The sequence below is a fragment of the Cinclus cinclus genome, chromosome 15 (genome assembly GCF_963662255.1).
Source record: "Cinclus cinclus chromosome 15, bCinCin1.1, whole genome shotgun sequence".
NCBI lineage: Eukaryota > Metazoa > Chordata > Aves > Passeriformes > Cinclidae > Cinclus > Cinclus cinclus.
The window spans coordinates 11,183,375-11,195,467 of NC_085060.1; the positions used below are offsets into that span (position 1 = coordinate 11,183,375).

General features: G+C 46.3%; 1 protein-coding gene across 2 annotated transcripts in view; it reads left to right on the top strand.

The window, feature by feature from the left end:
* Positions 1–11,554, top strand: part of GRIA3 (glutamate ionotropic receptor AMPA type subunit 3) — a 141,407-nt gene extending 129,853 nt beyond the window's left edge. Inside the window, exons 14-15 of one of the 2 annotated variants that reach the window (XM_062503088.1) lie at positions 9,027–9,141; positions 11,309–11,554. In XM_062503088.1, coding sequence (XP_062359072.1) covers positions 9,027–9,141; positions 11,309–11,554 — 361 coding nt within the window. The remainder of the gene's footprint in view (positions 1–9,026; positions 9,142–11,308) is intronic. The other variant, XM_062503089.1, reaches the window with a different exon arrangement.
* The last annotated feature ends 539 nt before the right edge of the window (positions 11,555–12,093 follow it).

The following is a 12,093-nucleotide window of genomic DNA, read 5'->3' on the forward strand; positions in this document are numbered from 1 at the left end:
CTTGAGGTACCGGGCAACTGTAGTCTTTAAAAAAACATAATGGGTTTGGATAACAAGCTCATTTCCAAAAGCCTTCCCTATCCCTCACGTGTGGATGTGTCACAGAATGTGAAGTCATGGCACAGAGACATTGCAAAATTGGTAAATTGCAACAGGCAGATGGACGATCTGATCTGAGCAAGAGCAGAGCCCTTGGAAAATGCATTCACCTGCAGGTTTTGTATCTATTCAGAAGTTATTTCAGTAGCAAGATCTAACAAAAAGTCCATTCAGTAGTTGCAGATCAGGCTGGGATTTATACAGTTTGGGGGAATAAAGTGCCTTAATTCATTTAGGTGGGTCTATAACATCAGGTGATGCCCTCTAAAGAGTAGATTTGGTGCATTTTCCTAGATTGTTTCTTTATAATTTAATAATCTTTAATAATCTTTATAATTTAACAATACCAAGATAGTTGTTAGTGACATTTTTTATGGTATCCTGTCAAATTAAGCAGAGAGCCTGGGCTTGATTTCTGCCTTTGTCAGTCCCTGCACATCCATGTTCCTGGGCAGGCTGGCTCAGGGATCCAGCATTGGCCACTTGCCTTCTGGCCTGCTCAGCTCCAGTCAATGGGATTGCAGACTCCCAGCACCACCTCCCCTCCTCCTGCCAGCAGGGTGGGGAAGGCTGGTGGTTCTGTGTGATGTGTGGCAGTGGGAGATTCCCCTGCTTGCTCTGGATGCACTGCCAGGTAGTGGTGCCTTCATTCAGGGTCACACTGAGGGTGGCTCTGTTGGTCAGAGCAGTGTGCTGATAACACCAGGGTTTTATTACCCCTCTATGGGCCTTTCATTGAAGAGCTGGACTCAATGGTCCTTTTGGGTCCCTTCCAGCTCAGAATTTTCTGTTCTATAATCTCTGTTCTCTTCCGGTATTTGCCTCTCAGATCATGGTAAATGTGACATGTCCCACATGTCTACAGCAAGCTACTCTCTATGCTTTCCCTGAAGTTAGTGGGGATAAGCCAGTGACACCAGCAGGAACAATTAATTCAGTGTTTTCAGTTGTTTTACCCAAGAGGATTTTAGGAAGCATTTTGGATTTAGAAAATGCTTGTTTGTTTACATCTTATTCCACTTGCCTTTCTCTGACACTGTGAGGTGGATTTTAGAAACCCAAGTGTTTAACATCTGAACTCTTTGATGTTATAATGGTTTTGGTTGGGTTGTGCTGGTGTTGACAATCCACGGGGTGTTCTAGCCAGTGAGGACAGCTCTGGTCATAAGGAACAAAGGAAAGCATTTCTTGCTCTAGAAGTGAGAGTGCTCTAAATATGTTAGATTTCTAAATTAAAAGGATCAGGCAAAACAAGCCAGTGTTATTTAATTATAAAGCAAGTTTATTACAATTTAATAATAAGTCAAAAACCACTTTATAATGTACTAACCAAGACCTGCTACCACCATGGACTCCCACCTCCTTCACATCACTGAGATTTGGACAGTAGGGTAATGAGCCTTTGCAGAGGCTGGGCCCTTGGTCTGGCCATGGGGCTTGGCCGGGGCAGCACTCTAATACAGAGGGAAGATGTCACCTTTCAATAGGAGGGACAGATTTGCCAGAACCCTTCTGTGGCTTTCTGTTGCTCTGATGCCACAAATCAGCAATAAATCTGGCCTAGCCAGATACTAGATCAGATTTACAGCTGTTCTATGCCATGCAGTGGGACACAGCCAGAGCCCAGGGCTGTCTTTGGCACTGTGATTTTGCCTTCTCCTGTGCACCCAAAGGGCCAGTACCAAGGTACAGGGAATCATGAACTTAAAGTGCTGCATCCCAAGTGATGTGCCTACATTCCACACTTCTCCAACCAGAGGAATTTGGTGTCTGCTGGGAAAAATGAACAAGGGCCTGTTGATGACCACACAGGATTGTGCATTGTGGTAGCTGCAGTGTTAAGTACACAGGGAGGTCTGTTAGCAAAGAACAGTTCTCCAGGTGACCATATTTGCTGTATGTTTGAAGCCAGCACCCATCTGCTTTTGTGAGAAGGATCCCCACTGCCATTGGCCATAAATTTCTTAGCTTCACCTCTTAATGAACTCTGTATTGCTGGGTGAGATGGCCCACATCCCTCCCCAGTGCTGCATGGATGTCCTGGCCAAGCAGCCCTGCAGAAGTCTGTGGAGTTATCCTGTGCTGGGGCCACTCCTGAACAGTGAAGCTGCAGTGGTTGGAGTTCTTGCCCAGTGTTTGACATCTCCTGAACCAGCTGGGCATCCCTCCATGGCTGAAGTGCTGATCAGCTCTGTCGTAGCCTGTGCTCTGCTATCCTGAGCCACAGCCCCAAGCACACATGAAGAAACTATGTTTTCAAGTCCAGAGAGGAGCTCTCAATGCTGAATGTTATTCTCGTCTTCCTACAAGTTCATGGGTGATTTCTTTACCCTCTACTGTCAAAAGGGCTACGTTTGGACTCCTAAAGATGCTGCAAGCAGCACTGTTGCAAAAATGCCACACTGTACCCTGTACACTGGATACTCTACAGAAAATCAGGAACCAGCTGATGATGGGTAAAGGAACTTGCAGCTATAAAACCCAGGTAGTGAGCAGTGCCAGGGCAGCCCAGGGGCAGTCCCACCGCCTGGGAGATTCAGTGCAGCCCAGGCACTGCCATCCCCGTCCTGTGCCACCCATCCTTTAATTGGTGCTGTGAAGAGCCTTGCTTGTTACACTTTTACTTTGCAGTTTCTTTTCTGAAAGATTTCATCTAAAAATTCTAAATGAATTCTGAGCAATGGTTCATCTTGTTTGAAAGGAACAGTGTGCTGTCTGCCGAGCTCATTCACTCTGCTTGGCAGTGATTTGGTTTGGGTATAACATTTATATTACATCTATTAGAGCATGGAATGGGATGTGAATTATCCAAAGCTGTTCCAATCATCACTTAAATCTTTATAGATTGCAAGTAATAAACATAACTACAGTGTTGCTGAGACTGCATGCCACTCAAACACCAGCTAGACAGAGCTGAAAAAAGTCTGCAGATTATCGGGTGAGATGTTCAAGTCCTGAAGTGACTTCTGTTCCCAATTCTCACCTCTAGTGGCCACTGACTCCTCGTATCACCTGTTGTGACTTGTGAGGACCAACCCAAACACTGGCTACAAAGGCACTGTCATCTTTCCTGGAAAATGGCCCTTTCCTGGCAAGATCACAATGTTCTTTTCAGAATAACAGAGTTTTTCCAAGAAACTGCTCAGACTCTTCACTGCAGTCCAAGTTCATTCAGGAAAGGGTCCTGTTTACAGCACTAGCACACAAACATGATGGCAGTAACTGGAGCCCAACTGCCAAAAGGAGCAGCCTGGCCAGCTTTTGCAGTCATATGTGGGACTGCAGTCTGCTGGGCTTTTCTTAAGCTGGTAGAAGTTAGTGATGGCAGTAGATGGAACAGCTGCTTTGGGGTTATGTTCTTTAAATAGGTGCAGGTGAAATCATGACAATTAACCCAAAAGGCCATTAATCATGCTACTAAAAACCTGTTATGATTTATAATTTGAGAGGGTCAGTAGTTCTGCCTTCCCACTTTTGGGATTAATAAAGATCTACTTCTTTGATGATTAATTTACTTGTCTTCTACTTCAAGCTTGTTCTGGCCAGAAAGAATGGAAAGAAATATTATAATGCCACCAGTTTTCTCAGTGGAGATAAAATTTACTGCAGCTAACCTGAAAGTGGGGCTTTGGAAAAAGGAGGCAAGGCAGGAAATTCCTCAGACAGGCAAAGCTGTCTCAAAGAGAAGAGGAGAGAGCAGATGACCTCTGAGTCATTGTGTTCCCTCTTCCCTTTTATTTGCATGAATGGAAGATGGGTAATAATGAAATATAAATGCAACAAATGCTCTTCAAAGAACTCATAGCAGCTCCTTCTTCTGAGAAGGAGCATCTGTATGGTGAACAATCTCAGCCTGGAAACAATGCTGTTTTGTACAGGATCAACCTGCATGACAAAGTACTGTAGCACTTCCTGAATTTGAGGGACAGGTGGCCAAAGTTTCTAAATTGAACCTGAAGCTTTGGGAACCCAGCTCAGGGGTGAGATTTTAATGAGTTTGTTTTACAAAAATCAGTTCACTCCATCAGTATCATCCTGTCATTTGGGGCCACCAGCAGCAAAGGGAGCACAGGGCTTCTGGGTCTGGTATCCTGCACCCAGACAGGCTGAAGTGCAGCAGGGAGGAGGCCCAGGGCCATGCAGCAAAAGGAAAAGGAGGTTCCCTTTGGGATGGTGTCATATTAAATCTGGAAAAAGACTGGCACAGTTTGTTTTCTAGTAGTAGCTGATGGCTGAAGAGGGGAAGATTATGCTGCCAGCACCTGAACGGAGTCTCCTAACAGGGTGGCAGAGAAACGAGACAGCTGAAACACCAATAAAACCCCCTTCTGTCAAAGTATAAAATCATGTTTGTGGCAGTCCCTGTAAAGCCTATAAAAGAGGTGGGCACTGATCTTACATTCATGCCTCTCTTAAAAAAACAACCATAGCAGATGGCTTAATTCCCCTCTAAGGGTAGTACTATCCCATACGAGGCTCCTGCTATTGTTTCTCTAAACTTAAGTCTTCCAGTCATTTGTAGAAGAAAATCTTAGGGGAGTTTGGTAGAACTGTCCAAGAAAACCAGCCTCACAGGTTTAAGCCAGGGTAGTTCAGATATATTGGATGAAAAGTAAAAGCAAGGAAACAACAAAATCTTTCAGTTATGGGAAGGAAGGAAAACACTGCAAGTTTCTGGACAAGAATACCATCCTGTGGAATCCAAAATGCTGACATCCTGATCCAAATGGCCTCATCTCAATTTTCTTGGCATACAGAGTGCAGCAAGAGGACACAAGCTCTCAAACCTCTGAATATTTTACTTCTATCAAAGCAACCAAACTAACAGGGAGAGGTCTGGGAACCACACGGGAGATGAAAAAGAATCCCATCATAAATTAAAGCATGGAAAAACAGTGGAAGACACCTAGGGAAGGACCAAGGACTTCATAGGATATCCCACACAGCCCAACAACAGCAACATAATTTTAAAAAAATAAACTGGAGAGCACAAAAGTATCCCAAGAAACCTACAAGAAGTGGAAGTCTTTTGAGACAGAGCCCCAGAAAATGAGGAGATGATCCTCTGAAGTGGACAGTGAGAGAAGTAGGTGGCTGGTGACGCAGCCTTCCCATGGGACTCAGGAAAGTAATTTAGTGTCTCAATTTCTCTGCCTCTAAGACAGTTCTAAAAATCCCCCCTCAGTCAAGCAGTGCCAGGGCAAGATATGAACAGTACCCTTCCTAGACCCAGCAGCCATCACTGCTAGAAGAACCCTGCAGCCAACAGAACACTTTTCATCTTGGTGGCCTTGGACTGGCTGGCGCAGGCACAGAGCTGGCACTGCCCAAGGGACACTGTTGAGACCGGCTGGGTGTGAGCTGAGGGGTAACACACAGGATTTGTGTTCCATGGGCAATGCACTGAGCACTTCGTGAAAAATGCCAGGATCCAGACTTGGCTTTCTGCACTTCCATCAGGGTCTCAGCCAAAGCCATGACTGACTCTGACTGTTAAGTTGAACCAAGCTAGACAGCTACTCAGAGATGAACAATGGGAAAATCTATCAGCAGCCAGGCTCACTTTCCAGTATATCTACTTATCTTGGGAATTTGGGATTTGAGGAGTCCATCCCACACCAGCTCATACTGCATTCCTGAAGTCCTGGACCAGGGGTTGCAGAGGCATCACGCCTTCTCCCACCGTAAGGCTTCTCAAATCCTGCTGCAAAGGAAGCAGTTCATGCAAAAGGAGGTTTTGGGATTTATTTCCTGGAATTATTTCCAGTGAAGTAGCTGAGCCAAGGGAGGCTGGGAACTTGCTGAGGCAAATCTTCAGTTCATCTGTGTGCTGGGGGAACAGGACAGGCCAAGGCAGGGAGGGACAGGCACCAGCTACTTTTATGTCTGACTTGCCTCCCCTGATCCCTCTGTAAATGACCTGACCCTCTGGTACCAGCCGCCTGCTCAGCCCCCATGCCAGGCAGGATGGGGACAGCCCCAGCACCAGAGCACCCTGACATGGAAACAGCTCCACCAGAAAAGCCTGGGTGGGTCTGAAGCAAGGAGTGACTCCTTGGCACCTGTCTGCCCATTCCACTCAGCTCCTCATGCTAAGACACATGGATGGACCAAATCATCTGTCTCCTACCCAGGCTGAGGGACTCTGGTACCTCACCTGGCAAACAGGGCTGGGACAAACAATAACGAAATTTAGGCAAATTCCCATTTGTTTAGTTAAGATAATTTTAGTTTACTGCTTTTTCTTTTTCTTTTTTTTTTTCCTGGCAGTTGTGTGTGCACAATTAGCTGCAATCTTGGCTTTAAAAAAATAAAGCACCCTAATTAGCATATTAAGCCTCCTCATTTCCCAATACTGTATTATGTTGTGAAAGCTAATCTATAATGTATTGGATGTTATGCAAATTCTCAGTACTCCGTATGGGGTTTGAAAAGGCATGCAAATTAAAAATAGTGTTCAGAATAGGACTGGGGGGAGGGGAAAATTTGCACAATAAAATATGCAGGTAGGAGGAAAGGGGTTTATAACCTTCTTCCTATTGTTTGTGTATTCTCAGCTGCACAATGCTTTTCAAAGCTGAGAGATGTATTGCATAAAATCTCTCCAAACTGGATAGTTTTTAAATGAAATTTAAAATGAGAGCACTGTTGTCTGAGCAATAATTCACCCCGCTCTGCTGGGGCTTGTAAGGGGAAGGTAAAGGCACTGAGCTTTCACTGGCTGGCATTGCAGGCATGCACAGCTGCTTGTAGTGTGTCCCTCTGGGGGTCACCAGGGGTGTCAACACAGCCCAGCTGCCCAAGAAGGTCCATGGTGGTGGCTTGGCCAGGAGCTGGCCACTTCCCATCGGTGTAACCAAGTGGGGCTGGTGCATTACCTGCACCCCTGGGGTGTTGGCATTGTCTCAGAGCGTTGGCATTGTCTCAGATCGTTGGCATTGTCTCAGAGTGTGTTTTGATCCCATTAATATTTTGTAGCCCTACCTGTAGGAGGATGCAGGCATAGCTGCAGCACAGCTGGCTTTTTAGGATGCTGCTGGCTCCTGGTGGAGGAGCTCTGCCTGCTGTCAGTGCCGGGCCAGCAAACACAGTCTGTCTCACGTGGCTTCTCTCCACCACCCTTTGGCTATGTCCAGCTAAGTGTGTACAGCCAGCCCTGATTGATACTTAATTAGATTACAGCTGCTGCTTAAAAATAGCCATTTTATAAAAATAAAGTCTTGGATGGTGTTAAACTGAGCCCTGTGCAGGCCAGGAGTGAGTGGTGCTGCCTCTGCCTGGGCAGCCGGGAAGCTCTGCAGGCAATGCTGGCAGTGCTGCCACTGGGACCAGTGGTTGTCCCCACCTGGATGGCTTTTCCCTGCGCTTGCCTCCTTGCTGGCCTGGGTAGCACTACACATAGGGCAATGTAGGACCTGCCCGTGGAGCATTTAGCTCAAGAGCTCTTCAGTATGATCATTTTTCTCATGATGCCCCACTAGCTTCCTGGGCTCCACTGCCACCCTCCTGGCAAAGGACACGGAGCACCTCTGAGAGCAGCTCTTCCCAACATCAGCCACCAACAGTCTCACAGCCACCTCAAAAGCAGGCAGATGAAGGAGCAGGGCTTTTTCTTTACATCTACTTCTTCCAGCATCTTCCCCTGCCTCTGGCATGGCAGGGCTCAGCCATTCCTGTTGCTCAGAATTGTGAGCCCTCCCAGTCTGGGAATGTTTCCCTAAATGCCACTGTGCGATTTAGCTTATATTTAAAGTGTTTTGTATAGGTCTTGCTGCTCTTTCTCCTGAGTCTTTTCTGCTCTGCAGAGAGTCAGGCACTTGGCAGGGGTGGGAGAAAGGCAGCAAGAGCCAGACATGAGGCTGCACTGAGGCAGACATGGCCTCAGCTCCTGCATCTCCTCTGCTGACAGCAGGCCTGAATGGACCCAAAGCAGGCTGTGCATGTGTCTGCCTGGCATCACCTCGTGCAAAGTGGCACAGCATTGCTAAGGGTAAGGACCCAGCCAGGATCCCAGGAGCAGGGGTCAGAGCTGTTCAAGCAGGAGCAGGACCTAAAGATGTCCCTTAAACAGGCAGGAAAAAAAGACAAAACATCACACAAGGAAGTGGAAATGACAAAACCTAACTGAGAGCTAGTCAGGTGCTGCTTTCCCTCGTAGAAGGAGCAGATGAGTTCATCCCCCCTGGGCTGTGGGCTCTTGGCAGCACCAGTCAGCAACTCCGTTTGTCCTGCCAACATTTCCCACCCTGGGCACTTTCAGCCGGCCTTTCCATATTCATTAATTCTCTTCACAGAGGTCTGCATTTGCTTATTTTTTGCTGCAGTCCCCTGGACTGTGGGAGTTGGAGATGCAGCAGTTCTGGGAAGTGCAGCTGAGCACGGTGCCTGTGAGCACAGCCCCTGCAGCACCGGCGGGGAAGTGGCTGTGACGGCTGGCAAAATCCAAATCCCCCTCCACGGATCCAGCCTGGAGGTTTTTGCTTTGCAGATGTGCACGGAGACCTGCCAGGCAGGGGGGCTGCCGGCATCGGGGGCTGCAAGCGTTGTTCCACCGTGAGAAGCCACAGTGGCTGGTGTGGGAGTTTCTGTCTGTCAGTGCAATAGGGGGTCCTGCTGGATAAACCCACCCAGATGTGTAAAGCTACTGCAAGTGCCTGTGGTGCACCAAAGTGGGAGATTGGCCTTCTTTTGTTTCTACTGCCTTCATTTAACAGTGAGTGCCGATTACTCAAAGCGATATGGGCAGGACCTGGTAATGTAGAGATGCTCTAGCGTTAACTTAAGGGGATGATCCAGTTGCCTGCAGTGTAAATACTTTGTGGCCAGGAACCCTGCTTTATCGCTTTGTATAGTTTTAAAGTAGTTTAAAGATTGAATAACATAAAATAACATAATATAATGTTATTTATGTTATTTCCCACGTGAAGAACTCCTGTAAACCTTGCAGTATTGAAACTCAGTGAACAAGGCATCTTAGACAAGCTGAAAAACAAATGGTGGTACGATAAGGGTGAATGTGGAGCCAAGGACTCCGGAAGTAAGGTCAGTCGCTGAAGGTCTTTTTGTACTGATTAGCAATCCCATTTTGACCCACTGTTTGTTTATACCAAGAATGACTTTCAAAAATTGCTATTTACATTTTGAAGGTTGAAAGAAAAGAATAGAGAAAAAATAAGTAAGGCTCAGAACATGACAGCATTTTTCTTATATGCAGTAACAGACTGTAGTTGTAAGTATGTTTCAGTGTGTGAGTATTTTGCTAGAAACATGCTAAGAGAGGCCCCCACAAAGCCTCCCAAGCTGGTGTCTTCATTTAAATGTGCAAGTTTCAGCACAGTCACTGTCTATTATTCAGGCCAGCATCTTTTCTTATTTTTATTGAAAAAACCCTTTTTTGTTTCAAGATTATTACTTAGGTTCTCTACATGTCAGTTTGGGAAACAGTCACATGCTTGCTAAGGGCACAAATTTTCAGAACAGACAGCTGATAAGGAAAAAATGCCTTCCTTGCCTTATTTGCCAATTCATTTTGAAATTGGTTGGATTTAAAAAAATACATAGAAATGCTAATGGTGAATCATCACCTAAATATTGTGTATTCCTTTTTATACTGCTTTGAACCATTTTGCTGCTGTACTGTCCTGTCATCCACCATCCGTGCTATGGGGCTGTTCATGCAGGACCACGGTAGACCCCAGGGCAGGTCCCACCCCTGAGGTGGATTGGCCCAGTAGCTGCACACTTAAATTGTAGGGAATATTTATTTGCATCATTCAGTTAAAAGGAGGATTTTTTTTTTTTTTATGCTTATAGACCCACTGGGGGGAAAAACTCTGTAAAAGCGCTGGGCTTGTTGGAGTGAAGGACATTTTCAAAGGCACCAAGAGGAGGAGGAATCCAGCTCCAGCTGAACTTGGTCGCAGTTGAGTGCCTAACTCCTTTGGTGCCTTTGGAAGTGCTCTCTGCAGTCATTCAGACAGAAAACTATAATTTCAAAACACCCTTTCAGTGTCAGAGGACAATTTCAAGTTCCAGCGAAGCCAGTAATAAAATTTCATTGATTTCAGTAGGACTGGAAGTTGCTTAAGGCACAACCCATTAGCTGTTGTATCAAATTTGGGATCATGGGATATTGGAGCACACAGCAGCTGCCAAAGGGAACTGTGATCAAAAAGAGGTATAAATGATTAAGGTCTTTAGTTTAAATGGCAGGTTGTTTGCTACAACCCCATGTGTTCAAACCACCTGTGATACACACAGACACTTACAAGGTAGATCAAATTTTACTCTGACTCTATGCAAATTTAGCTCTCCCTAGAGAGACTCGTTAACCGAGCTCTGTCAGCAGTGTCCTCTCTGGGCATAGACAAATTTCCTTGGCACCTGCCTGTCCACCCCGGCCAGTGTGGTGTGGCAGCCCAGCCACCTGTGCCAGCCAGGAGCTGTTCTACTCACAGCCACTCACCCATGCAGCAGCACAAGGGTTGCAGCTCTCTTTAATCCCATTCCAGAACCCTATTTTTAAAAATGCAAGCTTCTCCCCCATCTGACATGTATTGAAGGAAGATAAACCCTGACCAGTGATATTTGTGTTACAATGTCTGGTTTAATTCCATAGCTCACTCTCCAGAAGGTGCTAGTTTAGCTCAGGGCTCTGCTACTTGACCTCTAAGTAACTGACCATCCTTCTAGGGTGGTTATTTTTTTTTTTTCCTAGCTGTTGAGAAAAGGTAGTTAAGTTTAGCAACATCTCAAGAATTTTTCCTACATTGACCAAACCCAAGTGTTCAGTGGTTTGGCTTTTTCTTTTTCTAGTTTTGTCATGGCCTTCTGTAAACCCTGCTGTTTTATGCAGCCACTGGCACAACTTTCTCCCAGTGCCTTTGCTGCCAGGGATGCTCGGCCGTAGGCAAACTCGCTCCGGGATGCTGAAGGCCTGGGGAAGTCAGTGGCCAAAGAAACCTCATTGCCTTGGAGTCAGCCAGGGTTTCACCCACCACAGGGTGGAGGACAGAGCCGTCACTGCTGTGCAGCCCCGGGCTGCGGGGATGGGGGGACAGCACTGGTCCGTGGGCCAGACACTGAACACCGTGAGTGTAGCTATTCCAGCTAGGGCTAATGCAAAGCAGCCTGTTGTCTGTCTGTCTGTCTGTGTGTCTGTCTGTTTGCTCCTCACAGCAGAACTAACAGCGCGGCTCATTTCTCTTAGGACAAGACGAGCGCTCTGAGCCTGAGCAATGTTGCTGGCGTGTTCTATATCCTTGTGGGAGGCCTGGGGCTGGCCATGATGGTGGCACTGATCGAGTTCTGCTACAAGTCTCGGGCTGAGTCCAAGCGAATGAAACTCACCAAGAACACTCAGAACTTCAAACCTGCTCCCGCCACCAACACCCAGAATTATGCTACCTACAGGGAAGGCTACAATGTGTACGGCACAGAAAGTGTGAAAATCTAGGGGTACGGCTGCGGGCCGGGAATAAACCCTCTGGGTTTTCTTCTTTCTTTTTTTAGCTGTCTGTGCTATTCTGTTGTGTGCACCAGGGGACTGCTGCAAGAGGCTTTTGAAACACCATCTTGTGGCAGTTTTTAAGTATCAGTCATTTAAATTCCTTCCCTGATCAGAAGTAGGATCAGAAAGGTACCATTCTGTTTTACACACAGAGGTTGCAGGCTTTGTGCTGAAGTGAGTAACTCTTCTGTCCAGCACCGTGCTAGTTCAAATGAAAGTATTTTGCTAATTGCTTTAAAAATCAGTATAATCAGAATTCTCACCTCTCTTGTTGCCTGATCTCTTCCTCTTTGTTTTGTAAGCTGTAATCGGGTCAGGTAAGTGCTTTTAGGAAGTTTCAAAAAAAACACTTGCAATAGAACCAAACCTTCTACACTAGAATTCATGATTTCTAAAGCAGTAAAAGTAAAGCTGAATTGCTGACAAATGATTCTGAAAAGGCCTGGTTAGCCCCTTGCCCACAGTTTGTGCATCTCCATGGGCTG